Source organism: Oreochromis aureus, linkage group 8 (assembly GCF_013358895.1).
Source record: "Oreochromis aureus strain Israel breed Guangdong linkage group 8, ZZ_aureus, whole genome shotgun sequence".
Taxonomy (NCBI): domain Eukaryota; kingdom Metazoa; phylum Chordata; class Actinopteri; order Cichliformes; family Cichlidae; genus Oreochromis; species Oreochromis aureus.
The window spans coordinates 18442458-18459765 of NC_052949.1; the positions used below are offsets into that span (position 1 = coordinate 18442458).

General features: G+C 40.0%; 1 protein-coding gene across 1 annotated transcript; it reads left to right on the top strand.

Annotated features, from left to right (window-relative positions):
- Positions 1 to 420: 420 nt before the first annotated feature.
- Positions 421 to 16086, top strand: LOC116319824 (carnitine O-palmitoyltransferase 1, liver isoform-like). Its single transcript, XM_031739267.2, has 19 exons — positions 421 to 661; positions 5643 to 5803; positions 6391 to 6530; positions 7168 to 7339; positions 7701 to 7802; positions 8063 to 8200; positions 8341 to 8418; positions 8950 to 9057; positions 9561 to 9648; positions 11889 to 12084; positions 12159 to 12347; positions 12463 to 12568; positions 12652 to 12768; positions 13122 to 13286; positions 13863 to 13991; positions 14080 to 14235; positions 14323 to 14436; positions 14589 to 14681; positions 14854 to 16086. The coding sequence occupies exons 2-19, from the start codon at positions 5663 to 5665 to the stop codon at positions 14977 to 14979; spliced, it is 2358 nt and encodes a 785-aa protein (XP_031595127.1). The 5' UTR covers positions 421 to 661; positions 5643 to 5662; the 3' UTR covers positions 14980 to 16086.
- The last annotated feature ends 1222 nt before the right edge of the window (positions 16087 to 17308 follow it).

Below are 17308 nucleotides of genomic sequence, written 5' to 3' on the forward strand. Positions count from 1 at the left end.
CATTACAAATTGTCACACAAACAGAAGGTGTAATGTCTTATACAGTAATTATATGAACTTATTAAGGGTAATTAATCTCATACAAGAATAATATTAAAGATTCTTGTGACCTTCTGAAGTTAGACTACTCAAGGTAAGTTTGATGGAGCTTATAGTCACATTTTTTTTTTTCAATTTAAGCAAACCTTGAGAAAAACCTGGTCAACTTGAGTCAAGATTTTGTATGAAGTATGAAGAGTTCTTAACTGTTTTGCTAAAACATAAAATAGAGAAAAACAAAAGCTCCGCTTTATTCTTCAATAGAAACAAGGAAAGCTGTGCCAGGTGATTCAAGCTATCCACATGTTAAAAACGTCAACGTTTCACAAAATCTCCCACTCGGCATTTTTTTCAAGAAGATTGGCCTTGCCTCATCGCTCAGGTATTATGGGCGTTACTCTGAAAACTTGTTCGTGAAATTTACGACAGTCCTTAAAGGCAACCTCAGCTCATAAAGCGAGCATCAATGTAGTACACCCGCGAGGAGGAAGAGGCGGAGGAGGAGGTGGTTCACCCGACGCTACAGTAGCGGTTACCGGGTGCTTGTGCGACGTCGGAAGTTAGCCATCGGTTCCTGCTTCTCAGAGATTTCTGGAATTTTGACACCCGTTAGCAGTAACAGGTATGTTTAACAAGCTTTTGACGGTGCTTTTAGTGTGTTGCAAAGATGAGACAAATTGTCGCATCTTTGTTAGCACTGTTAACATGCACCATCAGCAGCCGTTTGTATGTCCCCAACTCCATGAAGGGCTGGGTGCTCTGCTAGCGAGCACTAGCAACGGCTAACGTTAATTTTCAAACCTGCTGCACTTGGGCAAAACACTAGCTGGCTTTAGCCGTCACCGCCTGCCTTACTGTGGTTATAGCTAACAGTAACATAACGCTTTCAAAAATCATTATTTCGATAATTATTACAAACGTACTATATATATATTTTATTTTATTTTTATTTTTTTACTGTCACTGCTGTGAATTAGATTTTACTTTGTTTAAACAGGACGTATCTTTTTTTTTATTGTTATGGTTATTAAAATGTTATACATCTTTGATAACGCATTTTTTTCGGTTCCCGTATGCGCCAGATTGTTATCTCCACAGTTAATCGCTTTGTTGACTTGTTATCTTAAACATATTTCGCATATCGGCGGCAGAGTGCACAGCTTGATGTTCCCATCCAGAGTTTGGGAAAGAGCTGCTTCCACTCGTAAGTTTTCTGCCTCACATGTACACCTCTGCTCAGTCATATCTGGAAACCACAGTGGCTCAGATGAACTTAGGGTCAAGTTCAAAAGTGAGTTTATGATGTACAATCGTATTAGACTCTAGTGATGCCGCAGTATGGGCCCTCACATTCCCTCTTTTGTGAAAGACTTTATAACTAAGTAATACTATATAACTAGTCAGTCATGCTATATGAAATCAAACAAATCTGAAAAAATAAATTTAACACCCGCCTTAAGCGTCACGATCTTCTGTTCAGCATGCTTTTTCTGTAACTGTGAGCATCACAGTTACAGAAGCAAGTCTGTACCAATTTAATGTCTGTGACATAAAGCTACAAAAAAAAAAAAAAATCATTGGTATCCTGCACGCTTTATCTGCATTATCTCTATTATATAGTTTACTGGACTAAACGTCAAAAAGTGTATTTTGTGCAGATGTTTTAAAGGTACCATTGTTACCTACATTTTGATATCAAATGTTCAGTGGCTTTATTGAATATACCACAGCTATTGTACAAAAAAAGGAGCTGAATCTGAGGGGCTCAGGTGGAGGTGCTGATTGATTTTTTTTGTGGATTGAGTTGTAAATCCCATCAAAGCATCACAGAATCTGATGAAGTCATTTTAAAAAAGATCTTGACTGGGAATGTCAGGCTTATAAGAGACTAGTGTTTTCACAACAAGAAGCTCTTAGTTTTATGAAATGCATTTTCATTGCATTTTTTGCAATTCCAACCTGCACTGTGCACATGTCTGAAAATTTTTAAGTAGTCTCTTAACATAGGTTGTAATTAAGATGGATTACTTCAGTCTGTTTAACAATACCAGATTTTACATTAGATTACAGACCTCTAATTTTACATAAGTGTCCAAATGAAAACATGGGCAAGTGAGAAGCACAGAAGCTTGGCTGATGGGACGGGTGGTCAGTTGTTGATGTTCTGCTGGATATTTGTGTGCAATAATATAGAAGATACAGTGCTTCACATGTTGAATTAAAGTGTTTTTGAGTTCCTGAACAATGTGCACATGATGATTACATTTTCAATTCTTGTAGTCACTATACACATTCACCAAGGTTAAAGCCAACATGATTATACACTAAACACATGCAGTGGAGTTAAAGCTAACATGGCATGGTGTCATGTTCACCAGAGTTGTGTAACACACAGGGTTTGTTTGTTTTTTTCCCCTTTCTTGTTACTCGTCGTACAGACAGGAAATGTTTAGTCGAGATAAGCTGAGATAACACGGAGCTCGTTGAAACGCCAAGAATCTAACGGCTCTTGATCCTTTCTTGAACCTTATAGCCGTTTACTGAGCACAAGTTAATGAGCAACAGGAGCAACAACCTTGATTTTCGCAACCCGAAACATACGTCTCTGGTCTGGTGCAATGGGCATTCTTATGCTTAACCAACCTTAAGGCAGTTTGCTTACACTTTGCTGTGGTGTAAATTCCTCAGGGGTGTTTACCTTTCACCTAGTTTTCACTAGCCCTGCCTAGCTCTGCTTTTTCTGTCTTTTCTTTTTTCTTGCTGATTTCAATGCTGATCTGCTGGCAGTGTTTGCCAGTTTTTTCCAGTTTAGTTCATAGATAAAGCAACTTATCTTATCATAGCTCATTATACCTCTTATCTGTTACTTGTATAAATGATACGATCTTTAAGTTGATCAAAATGTTGTTGTGTCAGCATCTGATAATAGGAATTAAAATGATTATTACGCACCTGAGTACAGATTAAGCTCTCAAAAGTTTCAGTCTAGTCAGTGAGATATTGATATTAAATCTAGAGGGACCCGCAGAAAAAGGCTCCTTCATGGCACGTGCCTCAGACATGACCTGAGCAGGTGTGCTGTGCCTCTGTTGTCACTGACAAAAAGGAGCTGAAATAACACAGGTGCAGAGTTTTAGAGTACTTGAGATATTCCAGATATGACATAAAGCTCATCACCTCACTGGGATCTGGTGATGGTGAAAAAATCACGTGTTTTGTATTATTTTAGATGCAGTAGGTGTAGCTTCCACAGAGATGCATTCCAGTGTGACAGTCACTGTACCTCAGGGCATTATCCGTAGCCTTTTTTGTGTGGGGGAAAATCAATTCCCTTTGTGAAGAGAATCAGTAATTGCTTAAAAATATCCAATAACATCAGCAGCCGGTCAGCGCTTCCCCCATCAAACATCAAATCAAGTTTCAAGCTCACTTTGCATTTGAAAGGAGTTATTTTTGAACTCGTCTTTAAAAAATGCTTAAATGCTCATGATGGATGTGTTCAGCTTAGCATAGATGTTTTGCTAACTCATTTTCAGTCTGATGAATCATCTTCACTTTATTCGCTACCACCTTCAGGGCCCAGCAGCTGCTGTAAACAAGTTACATACGAGAAATATCACAGTTCACGACGTGCCGAGGTTACTGCTGCAATCTCTTTTACGTTGTCTGGTTTAAGGGGGCCAGTTGATGTTAAAGAAAGCAGCAGTAGAGATGTTCTTGTACATCTCCTGGATAGCTAAATCTCATAGCCAAGGACTTGTTAGCAGTTAATCTAATATTTATCTGGCAGACACTTTAATTTGTTATTGCTACAAAAGGTCTTTTATGGTGATTTACATTTATAACTCCTCACCTATGGGGTGTACTTTAAAGTAAAAGCAATGGCTTAATAAGGTTTGTTGAGCCTAAAGCCAGAGTGTTCAGTGTCAAGGCCACACTGCTTTGGTGATTTATGCTGAACGGCATCTGTTCAGAGTTGTAGATTAAAATGGGCTGTAAACGGAGTGGCTGTAAAGTGTAGTTGTTTACACATTTTCCTAACAAGTGAAAGATCAGATCGGTTGAATTTCAGGAGGAGACACAAATCCCTTTGGGGGATTGCATCAGGGAGAGCATCCGGTGTAAAAATCTGCCAAATCAAACATGCGGAGCTACCCACTGTGGTGACTCTAAAAGCAGCTAAAAGTAGCTTTTATTCACTATGAGCATAGATTCATGGAAATCCATTGAGCAGTACAGCAATAATGCTGCAGTTCAAAGCTGTGCAGTAAAATAGTAAAATAATTATGTTTGTTTGCATGATTAGCCAAACTCTTTTCTTCCAGCGTCTTTCTTTCTTACCTCATTTGTAGCACCAGTGACGCTTTTTCCTGTGATAAAATTTTAATATATTTCTTTATGAGTGAAGTGGAATCAGCCTGTTTTGTGCGTTTTATGGGCCATTTTATGGGTGTGCCCCAGAGTCACAGGAAGAAGGTCTGGGTTAGCAAAGAAAGATAAAAACCATTGTAGTTATAACTCTTATCTTCAGCTGGATTTTATGTTTTCGACCTGTGTAATATGTCAGTGTTGCTTTTGAGCCAAACCCCAAACACTGAGTTGATTAACAGAAAACTCAGGGTCAGGCCGATGAGACTCTGTGTAATCAACTCCAAGTATGTTTACTCTGAATTAGGGGTGCCAAGAAAAGTCATCAATAGAGTTCCAGTACCACAAGTTCCCATTGCATTACAGAGCTGAGACTGAGAGGCCAAATTTCAATTTAGTGGAGCAGAAATATGAATGCATGCCAGGTCGTGTGTATGCGTGTAGGCCATGAGCTTTATCTTAAAAAATAAAGTAGTAGAATGAATCAGAAAGTTCACACTGTTGCTTTTCATTCAGTGCTCTCTGTTCATTCATGTGTGAATGACTTTGGACTCATTCACACATTCACATAGTCAGCAGCACTATATGGTGATTTCTATCAGTGTGGTCGATCACAGCATCACATAAGATTGTTAGTTTATTAGTGTCTAAAGCTTCATACTGTTGTGTTTTATTTAAACAGTGATTACTACAGTAATGAACAGATATTTTAACTGCCAGGTTATCAGTGGCTTAATGTCCACAGAGCTCAGTTATAATCAGGCACAGTTCCTCTCTAGGTAACAGATTAATAATACAAGCATGTTATTATTATGTCCTTGTATAACAGATATGTGCTTTGACATTGGTCATATAATGATTAACAGCTCCTTCAGGCTCAGCAGGAGCGGAGGCCAGAACAACGTGTCAGGTAGCAGGTTTTTAAGCATTTCTGGAATGGAAAAGCACAGAATTTGCCTCATCCCAAGGTTAACAGAGTCTCGCTGATCCTGTTCATCTGGAAAACCTGTTAGATATTTAAACAGGTGTGTGTTCTGTTGTGCCTGTTTTAAAAGTTGGCACCTGGAATGTTAAATGCTTTCACCTGATGTCTACTTTAGCCTGAGGTTGGTAATTTTCCACACGTGTTCTTGTATCTAAACACTTGTTTCTCTGGCCTCTAGGGTGTCGGATGACTTTTCTATATTTTTGGTTAAAGAAATCCTTTCCTCTCGTCTGCTCCGTCTTTATTTTAGGTTCACTGTGCACGGCAGTCATGGCAGAAGCCCACCAAGCCGTCGCTTTTCAATTCACCGTTACCCCAGATGGCATTGATCTGCAGCTGTCCCACCAGGCCCTCACTGAGATCTACCTCTCTGGCATGCGTTCATGGAAGAAGCGTATCGTCAGAGTTAAGGTATCTTTGTTCGTGCTAAGCAGCATGTCCCTAAATCATTGTTGGTATCATTCTTCCTCTTATGGTGTTACAGTGGTTCCTTAACTCATTACAGTAGCACGTGCATCTGAGCCGCAGTTAAATGTCAGACTGGCTTTCACTCTGTAGTTTTGTTTTCATTTAAGTCTCATTATGTTTCCCTTAGTATAGCAGTTATTTTTAGTTTTGCTTTGATGTGGGTTTAATTGTCAGCGATGAACGCAACACATTACTGCACACACTTCAGAAGTGAGTGTTTGACTTCCTTTATTTAATCTTGTCTTTGATCACTCTTTTTCAGAGGTGCTATGAATAATTACTAAAGTTGTTTTTGATGTGGTAGGAATCACATTGTGTTGGACACCCACCTTTTTGAGGCTTAAATTTCCAGTTAAATTACTGCTAATGTCTTTTATAAATCCAACGTGAAATTGAGCTGGATCTAATTTAACCATTCAGGGTTGAACATTTATGTAATCTGCTACCTTAATTATACGTGAATTTTTGTACAGCATGCCAGTGAAATGAGTGCAAACAGAGAATAACATTTTTTTCTCTCACTCTACCAGAACAGCGTGATAACAGGAGTGTATCCTGCTAGTCCGTCATCCTGGCTGTTTGTGGTCATTGCAATCCTGGCTACTATGTACACTCGCTCAGACCCCTCCATGGGACTCATAGCCAAGATACAGGAGCACCTGCCAGTCAGGTAACACACCTCATGATACCTTTTAAACAGTGAAAGATTAAGATGATTAAGAGGCACCCTCTCTTCATTTTCCGTGACACTCACAGAGAAATCAGTGTATTAATTAATGAATGTTTTCTTATTAGTTGTTTAAATAAACAGAATTAATGCTTCAGTTTTACTGCGATTCAATAAAAAATGCCAACCAGATATGACACACTTGCATTTCAAAAACCGCTGCATATGAATAGAAATGTAATTCTTGTCTGGTTTTTGGTCAGATTGACCAAAAACCCAAATTCATGTTTTTTTGTTTGAGTTTTAATGGGTTCACTACACGTATAAGCACACTTTAAGGCAATGAGATTGTGTCACCCTACTTAACAGAGATCTATGCTTTTTTTCAAGGCTGTTTTTAATGAAAAAAAGAAGAAGCTTGTAATAAAAATATAGTTGGTGGAACCTAACGCAGAACCTAACATGAATTTTCTCTTTTCTTTCTAGCTAGTTTTTGTCTTAAATATTAAATGTGTCCATCTTCTTTCTTCACTGCAGCATCTGAAGCTTTCGTACTGTCTTTTACTCGAGTCTTGTTCGTCTTCTTTTTCTCTCATTTTATTTAATCTTTTTTTTTTTTTCCCCCACACATCATTTCCAGCCAGTCGATGAGTACGCAGTGCCAAGCAGTGGTGTCAGCAGTGCTCTTCAGCACCATGCTTTGGCTAATGCTCATTTTCACTATGCGCCTGTGCCTCAAGCAGCTCCTCTCCTACCACCGCTGGATGTTCGAGCAGCATGGCAAGATGTCCACCACCACCAAAATCTGGGTGGTCAGTGCTTTTTCTTCGGCTTTTCCACTTCCCAGTGTGACATAACTACCTTCCACTGTCCATCTGGTTTTAGATCTTGTAAAATATCAGGTGTCCCTCTATCATACCATGTTTATATGATATTTTTATGCATTAGAATATAACATTTTTTTTATTTACAGCTTTGCTTTGAGTTAAAAAGTTTAGAGGCCCTCATTATTTAGCATAAAAATGTAATGTTTATTTATTTTACACAGCATTTTTATCTTGTATTATACTTATGTAAATTACTGGATTCAAATTCAAACCAACTATTGTGAGTCATATAAGTGTGATGTGCGTTCATATTTACAGTGCGTCTCTCCTTGTGTGTCTATGTCAGGCGCTGGTGCGCATCTTTTCTGGCAGAAAGCCTCTGCTCTACAGCTATCAGGGTTCGCTGCCAAATCTCCCTGTGCCCACCATCAAGGACACAGTCAAGAGGGTGAGATGTCACATGAAGCAGAGGAAATGATAACATGCTGATCACTGACCATAAAACAGATGGGTCTTTATCACATTCATCATTTGTTTTCAGTTTGGGTTTTTTTAGCTAGTTGAGAATTTAGTAAAAATACGAGGTTTATATTAATCCACACGGAGCAAAGGAGGAATAGAAAAATAATTTTTGCATTGTATCGACAGAATTAGATATGGTTGGGCTCATATAACCTTTTTTTTTATCACTTTACCTGTTTTATTTAGTACTTGGAATCAGTGCGTCCGCTGATGGATGATAAAGAGTATGAACGCATGACCAAGCTGGCCGCAGAGTTTGAGAGCAGCCTTGGTAACCGCCTGCAGTGGTACCTCAAACTCAAAGCCCTCTGGGCTTCAAACTATGTAAGTGGTTGGCCACAATGATCTGGTGAGGTGTGGCCAAAGCAAAGCCATTAAAAGAAAATTTCAAATTCCATTAACAATGTATATCTGCGGTCTGAATTATTTAGCTTGTGTGAATATGCAGTCACTTTTGCTTTCAGGTCAGTGACTGGTGGGAGGAATATGTCTACCTCCGGGGTCGAGGCCCAATCATGGTCAACAGTAACTACTATGGCATGGTAAGAAAATCTTACTGCATTAAGTTTCTTTAAGATATTTCTGCTCTAAAAGAGGATGACCCTAACTTCAGATTGAATACAAGTTGGTATTTTGAGCAAGCCAATAGATTTTTATTTTTCTGCACCATTAAACATATTTAAGGATAATAGCAAAGATCCGCACTACATAAAGTTTTTGCCAGGCCAGCATCGCTTTTTTGCATTGCTTAAGAATGAAAATACAGATGAGTGATGAGTGTTTAGTCTGTAAAAATTAGTAACTGAATGAATATGAAGAATCGTTGTGCAAAGGACAAGATGGTTATTAGTGAGAGCTTTCTGTTCTTAGTAAATGGGTACTCATGTAAATGGGTACTTTCTCCACGTCATATTTCTCTGTGTTTTTAATTAGGGCATGGCGCCACCAAATCAGTATTTCTAATGTAAACCTCTCCATAAGCTCAAACCTGTCACCTTTTAATCCTAGATGTACTCAGGGATCATTTTGTCTGGATGATCCTTACTTTCTGTATCTGTTCATTTTCTCCTCAGGACTTCTTGTATGTGACTCCAACTCCCATCCAGGCAGCCAGGGCCGGCAACAGCATCCATTCATTCTTCCTTTACCGCCGCAAACTCAACAAAGAAGAGCTCAAACCTGTAAGTTAAGCCACCAGTCTGCCCCTGCTGCTACATATATATATGATAGCATTCATTTTTCTTATCTCTGTGCTATGGCAACAGATGGCTTGTTAACTGGATGTCTCATATTTTAATGTTATTTTTCAAACATCAGTGTATTATGTAATATGTAGAATAGAGTGGGCGCATGAGGCCATCAGTATGTGGTGTGATTGTGTAGCATTAATTCTTCCATTCATCTATCCGTCAGTGTTTATGTGCCTTGTATCTCCATACATTTTATTTTTTTTGTAAAGACATTTCCCTTATGTTATCATACCATACTCATCTCTTACCCCTTCCTTTTGTATCCTTTTCAATCTCTCCTTTACTTGCTTGATTTTTCTTTATTTACCTTCCTGTTTCCCTCTCACTCTTAAAAAAAAATCCCCTCCTTTCCCCTGGCCCTACGTTTCTTCCATGGCTTTCTTCTGTTCTTCTCCCCGTGCCCTCGCCTTCGTCTTCTCCTCTCCGTTTCCCAGAGTCGTATACCAGGCACTGTCATTCCTCTGTGTGCAGCTCAGTGTGAGAGGATATTCAACACCACACGCATTCCTGGAGAGGAGACGGGTAAAGAGACTGAGCAGCATACACGCGCCAACAGCACTGATGTTCGATCCACAGAAATGTCTGAATGCGAGTGGTTAACAAGAAAACCTGCTCCGTTTTCAGACTTCATAGCGTGCATTGCTAACACACCTCCCCTTCAGCAATGATGAGGCATACTGAAGGTGTCTGAAGCCTCCGGAGTTTAAGCATGCAATAGAAAATTGTGTCAGTGTGTGTTTGTATGTTTGTGTGGTTCAAGTAAGGCGTCTCTGATTCACTGAGTCACAGTGTGTCTGCTGAACAGCTCATCCTGTCATCTCTCATCCATCTCCTCTCGCCTGCTGGTTTCATCTCAGGTCTGCCTGGGTTTCTGGAGAGACGCTGTCTTAAACTAATGCCTTTTTTCCCTCTCCTGCCCACACATTTTGTTTTCTCATTATTTTTCCTTCTTCTCTTCCCAACACCTTTCTATCAACCTTTATTTCCTCTTCCTCCTTTTCCCTATACTGTTCCTGGTCTGGCCCATACTTCTCTTATTCTACTCAGTGGTTGCTGAGGTCTGCAGTTCCTTGCTGTTCCTATCAGTTTGAGCGGATGTTTGACACTTGTCGAATCCCTGGAATACTAACAGGTAGTATTTACGTTCTTACTCAACTGGCCCCAAATTGTTTTAGGTCTCTAAATGCCCCCCAAAAAAGTAAAAAGAAAAAAAAAAAACAATTTAAAATTGACAAGAATTCTTGTTTCATATGCAATAGTTTGTGTGTGGGTATCATGATATATGACAATCACTCTGTCAGTCATTTATAGTTACAGATCACAGTGTAAAGAAACCCAAATTTCATTCCTGCTTTTATTATTCCAACTCCACTCAAGCATGCAGGCTCAAATTTGACTACAAACAGAATGCACACCATGTGCATTCTGTTTGCATTGGACAAGTCCTGAAATATTTAGAATGGTGTGTTGGGTTGTTGTGAATTTGTCTATGTTACAGTGTTACTGGGGATTTTAGCTACACTGAAACCCTACGCCATAAACTTGATGTGTACCTCAACAAAGGTGTAACTATACATCACCAACTCTTGAGCGATCGTGGCTTAAGAGTTGGGAGTTTGCCTTGTAATCGGAAGGTTGCAGGTTCGAGCCCCGGCTCGGACAGTCTCGGTCGTTGTGTCCTTGGGCAAGACACTTCACCCGTTGCCTACTGGTGGTGGTCAGAGGGCCCGGTGGCGCCAGTGTCCGGCAGCCTCGCCTCTGTCAGTGCGCCCCAGGGTGGCTGTGGCTACAACTTAGCTTGCCATCACCAGTGTGTGAATGTGTGTGTGAATGGGTGAATGACTGGATATGTAAAGCGCTTTGGGGTCCTTAGGGACTAGAAAAGCGCTATATAAATACAGGCCATTTACCATCACATTGACACAGGCAGCAGCTATTGTTGGCCTGTTGAATGCTCCTGTGCATTTGTGGCTACTTTTTCAATGCAGTTTTCAAATTTATCAGTGAAAGAATAATCATCATCATCTCATTATAAGGACTCAGACTCCCTGGAGGAGATTTTTTAAACTATTGCAATGGAGGTGTACAAAGAAGTAGAAAATATGAGGAGCAAATATGTTTTCCCACAGAAATAAGTGACGACAACAAAGAGAGAGGACCCACGAGGGGGAAAAAGCCCAGCATTTTTTTTTTTGTTGCTGTTGGCTGGTCCCGCATATAAAACATGGGATTACATGGTAATTAACACATAACGCACCAGCGCAAGCATAATAAACCAAAATCTGATCAGGCCTTTAGGCTACTTTGGAAAAAAAGAAAGGTTTAGAAAACACACACACACACACACACGTACAGACAAGTCATGTTACTGAGCCAATGTGCTGTCATATCCACACCACCAAAACTGAATTAAGGGCTAAGTTGATCCAAAACAACAGCATAAATGAAGTATTAAATAAAATGAATTTGAAAAACATGTAAAGAGAACATACAAAATGCATTTATTTTAGGGAGGGGGCACTCATATTAACACAAGACACCTTAACCTGTAAGTGAAGTCTATCATCTCATGTATGTATTTCCCTGACATTGGGGGGGGTTTGTTGTTGTTGTTGTTGTTGTTTTGTTTCTTTTTATAGCACCTTCCCACCATCAACATTATCACCTCCCGCTTCATTATCTTCACTAAATTGGTCACTATTTTACACCACAGTATGTCCACTTTGTCTTTTCCCATCTTCTTTCTTCTTTTCTATCCAAAGATACAGTCCAGCATTGGCAGGACAGCGACTACATTGTGGTTTACCACAAAGGGCGCTACTTTCGTCTCAGGGTGTACCAGGCAGGCAGACTTCTGTCTCCGAGGGAGATTGAATTCCAGATTCAGAGGATCCTAGATGACCCTTCACCTCCTTCCAAAGGGGAGGCCAAACTTGGGGCCCTGACTGCTGGAGACAGGTCAGTTTGATTGTTTACATTACCTGCAACATACACCACAGTGTAATTCTAATGTAAATGTCTATAATCACCAGAATTCCCTGGGCTAAGGCCAGGACCAAGTATTTCAGCAGCGGGGTCAATAAACGCTCTTTGGACTGCATCGAGAAGGCCGCCTTCTTTGTGACACTGGATGACGAAGAACAGGGCATGATGGGAGATGACCCAGCAGCCAGTTTAGACCGCTATGCCAAATCTCTGTTGCACGGGAAATGTTATGACAGGTACTTTTACACTAAAATATTCACTGTGTAACAAACTTGGAATTAAGTCATCAAGTTATTGTTGCTCTGCTGTTGACTTCCCTGTAGTGATCTGTTATTATTGGTCGCCATGCAGGTGGTTTGACAAGTCCTTCACAGTTGTGTACTACAAGAACGGGAAAAATGGCATCAATGCAGAGCACTCGTGGGCTGATGCGCCAGTGCTGGCACACGTGTGGGAGGCAAGGAATACAAAAGAAAACTCGGAATGTTGTTATGTTGCTCTGAGTAGACGCTATAACTTTAGATTGTTGTGCGTTTCCAGTACACTCTGGCCAATGACAGCTTCCAGCTCGGTTACAACGCAGAAGGTCACTGTAAAGGAGACGTGGATCCATCCCTCCCCCGACCAGTGAAGCTCAGCTGGGAGATCCCTCCAGAAGTTAGTTCTGTGTTTAAACTTTTCCAGTAATCATTTTCCTAAATGAAGCAAGCTATTGTCCCAAATATGGCAACAAGAAACCATTAGTGTCATTATTATTATTATATGTAGTAGTAGAAATTGCAGTATTGTGCATGCAAACAATATTTAAGAACAGTATGTTATTTTACTTTGACTTGGCCAGGAACAGTAACTTGCTGGTTGCCTAGTTTTATAAGGGCCAAAAGGTGCTAGCTAAACGACCGGGTCAGAGCATCTCCAAAACTGCAGCTCTTGTGGGGTTATAGATCTTGCAAAGGTTATACATATCTCAGTCTTGACTGATGTTGTTTTTCACTGTGTGTGTGTGACAGTGTGAAGAGCAGATCGCTCAGTCTCTGGCTGTGGCCCAGGCGTTGGCTGATGATGTGGACTTCCATGTTTTCTCCTTCCAAGAATTTGGCAAAGGAAAAGTCAAGAAGTGTCGAGTCAGTCCAGACGGCTTCATTCAGATGGCTCTTCAGTTGGCCTACTTCAGGGTGAGTGTTCCACTGAAGTCGAATGGCAGTGTTACCATCTAATACCTTACCTAAACATGTAAAACAATGATGAGCTTTAACATAAAGAGAACACATGCAGGGTTAAACGGTGGGGGTCACACTGACATCTGTTCGAAAGTTTAAACAAGGTTTCAGTTCCACCTATTTAAAGAAAGCAGATTTACATAACTCTGAACATCTGCTCTTTAACTTGATGTTTAAAACTGAATCTAACATTTAATACATACTTAAAGGTTCCATGCACTGAAAATGAACTTTTATGAAGTTGTGATTTCAGTTTGAGGTAATCATTTAGTTTAATGACCCCAAAACAGACAAAGTGAGTTTGGACCCAACGCCCAAAAAGGCTGAAACTTGCTTTCGAGACATGTGAGACTAGTGTCTTCAAATGTCTAGTAGGATACGAGAGTGACAGCTTTATTTATTTTTATAGCACATTTCATTACATTAGAGCTCAATGTGCTTAACACAGAAAATGAACACATGACATATGAAACAATTGTACAGTTTAATCAGTTGTTTGTTTTTTGTTGTTGTTGTTTTGGGTGGTTGCAGGAACGGGGGACTTTCTGTTTGACATATGAAGCCTCCATGACACGTCTGTTCAGGGAGGGCAGGACCGAGACCGTTCGCTCCTGCACCAACGAGTCTAGCGCCTTCATCCGAGCGCTGGAGGGCGGAGAGGTGAGAGCATGAAAACCCTCTCCTGATTTGTTTTATAAAATCTAAACACAGCACAGCCATGTGACTTCACCACGTCGTTCTCCACCAGGCAACAGACGTGTGCAAATGTTTGTTCCGAGTTGCCTCAGAAAAGCACCAGCTACTTTACCGCTTGGCCATGACTGGAGCCGGCATCGACAGACACCTGTTCTGCCTCTACGTGGTGTCCAAATACCTCGGAGTGGAGTCTCCTTTCCTCAAAGAGGTTTGTTTCCATGTCGTGTTTATGTCTAGTAGAGATTACACTGAGTTGATGTTAGAATACTGATGTGGTGGCTTGTGTGTGTTTCAGGTTCTGTCTGAGCCGTGGAGGCTGTCCACAAGTCAGACTCCCATCCAGCAGGTGGAGCTGTTTGACATAGAGAACCACCCTGAGTATGTCTCCTGTGGAGGAGGCTTTGGACCGGTCAGTACCACCTCCGGTGTTTCACAGACTTTAAATAATTGTTCTACAATTATTTATTTTATTCTACATAGTTCCTACTGGATTAGTGGACAGATTACATGAATATAGATTACATGCACTGGTGATGATTCATGTATTTTTGTGTCTTTCAGGTGGCCGATGATGGATATGGGGTGTCCTACTGCGTTTTGGGAGAGAACATGATTAACTTCCACATCTCATGCAAACACTCATGTCCAGACACTGTAAGTCTAATGCTTTTGGTCAATTTGTAGTCAAATGTCTCCTTAGAGAAAGAAAACAAGATATGTTTTTTAGTACTTCATGTGTAAATATAGAAGTGTGTTATACTCCCTTTGCCTGTAGTGCTTTTCCCCTTCCTTCTCCTTATTCTGTGCTCTTCGTCTCTCCTTGAAGGACGCTCATAAGTTTGGTACTCAGATCAGACAAGCCCTCCGAGATCTGCTAAAGCTGCTGAGCCCCAACCAAACAGAGCCCAGCAAAACGGAAGAGAGCCAACCCAAGGTCAAGAAAGAGCAGTAGATATTCAAATCAGAAGATGTGATGCTGAAGGGAACATGTGCAGGCATTACAATATGAAGTAAAGAAAGGCATTTTTGTTCTTAATTTAGTCTGAGACTTTTAAAGCCAGGTAGATGATATTCGGGAGACAGCTCCACTGGAAAATGATAACAACGGAGGTGATGTTTTTACTGACATGCATATGTTTGTGCGTTTATATTAGCTGTGCGATGGGTGCATGGAGCGAGAAAGGGTCCACAGAGCTGGTTTTAACAGTGAAACAACTTGAAATGTGCACATGTGTAAATGAAAAGTACAGTGGGGCCAGAACACATCGCACATCTCAGTGTTAGAATGGAAGATCCTAACTTCACCTTATTGCAGGGAGTAAATGAATGCAAATTTATGCAGTGTGTTTTTGACACAAGTAAAGATAAAACTCTCCTCTGTTGTTGGATCTGTTTGGGAAAATGCTGTGGGATGTTAGTGTGAATTTTGGAGTATTGGCATGGGGAGAAAACATGATGGACTGTTGAGGTGACTTCATTTTCTACCATCTGAATGCAAAACTGCTGTGACACCAGGTATTTTAAAATCATGGAAGTCTGTGACTTCTCAGTGTTTACTTGATGTGTATAAATTGCTTTTTACATACACAACTGTAATGCTGTACTTAAAGCACCAGGCTGGTTATACATGTAGTGAAGATACATGGCTATTTTAAATTCATTAAATATATCCAGTGCCATATTTTTTTTTTTTTTCTTGGAGGCTTAGTTTGTATTCACTAAGTTTAACTTACAAAGTTAGCAGACGTACAATCTAGTTATTCAACTGCTATAAATGTATTTTATATTTTTACTTGATTGTTACCACTGTTTAAAAGCACCAAAACAATGCAAGTTGTATTTATGAACATGATGTGCAATTATTCAGTCCCACGCAGCGCTGCAGGTCAGACCTGGATTAGATGTAAAATGTACCTGTGACACAGATTGATGTTTTTCTCCACTTACTGCTGCCTTCTTTGGTTTTTACTCCAGATCAGCTTCTCTTATTATGTTGTTCTCGTGAGCCTTTTTAATGCAATATTACGAGGGGAAATAAAGATATTCTTAAAGAAAAAAACAAGTGTTTTTTAAAAAATTTTTTTTATTTGTGTGGGTTATTTTTGTTGCTTTGAAACATCTCTCCCCCAGTTTAGCAGATCGCTCATGAAGAACCTATTGGGTGTCTGTGTATTTCTGTGCAACGCTCAACACCAGCGCTGACTTACTTGCCTCAACTGATATCACCAAGAAAATTTATGTTCAGGCTATTTTTCTCACATACATTGCTGTGAAAAAGTATCTGCCCTTTTTCTGAGTTCTTTTTTTTCTTGCATGCTTCAGATCCTCAAACAAATTTCAATAGGCAAAGATAACCTGAGTAAATACAAAATGTAGTTTTTAAATGACGATTTGATTTATTATGGGGAAAAAAGTTATCCAAACCTACCTGGCCCTATGTGAAAAAGTAATCACCTTATTTGTTCAATCTTGAATTAACTTTGACCACATTTTATTTAGAAAGCTGAGTTTAATTTCATTAGCCACAAACAGATTTGAGCAGTGCCAGACCTGCTGAATCAAGAAATCACTTCAATAGAACATGTCTGACAAAGTGAAGCAGGCTAAATGATCTCGATAAGCAAACATTGACAAAGAGAACCACCCACAAACATTATGCAGCAGGATAAGATCCAAAACACACCAGCATGTCCATTTCTGCATGATCTAGTCAAAGTCCAGACTTAAATCCAATTGAGATGCTTTGGCATGACCCAAAATGGGCCGTTCATACTTGAGAACCCTCCAGTGTGGCTGAATGAAAACTTTTGGCCCGACGGGCTGGCCTGAAGACCCACTGTGCATTCGTTCATTTTCACTGCTGACACTGGATCGCTCAATCAAATCTCTGTCTGGCTGGACCCTCCGCTACCGTCGCTGTGCACTCATGCACCTTGTAGAAAAAGTATAGTGTGGAAGAAGTGATGTAAAGGTGGAACATTTCAAATATCAAATACATATATGTGTGTATGTATAGAATTTTTTGAGGAGAGGCGAGGAAGAGACAGAGGAAGATTAAATGAATGTGGTAAAAAAATAGATGGAGGTACATTATTATTATATCTATTATATATATATAATAGATATATAATAGGTAAATACAACCTCTGTCCCCAAGTGCTATGAGAGGAAGACTGTACAATGAACAGACTCCATCGTTATTTGGTTGACACATGACCCAGTATCTGAAGGAGCTGTTGCTCTGGTCTGACCATTTCCACTCATCTCTGAACAAACCGATC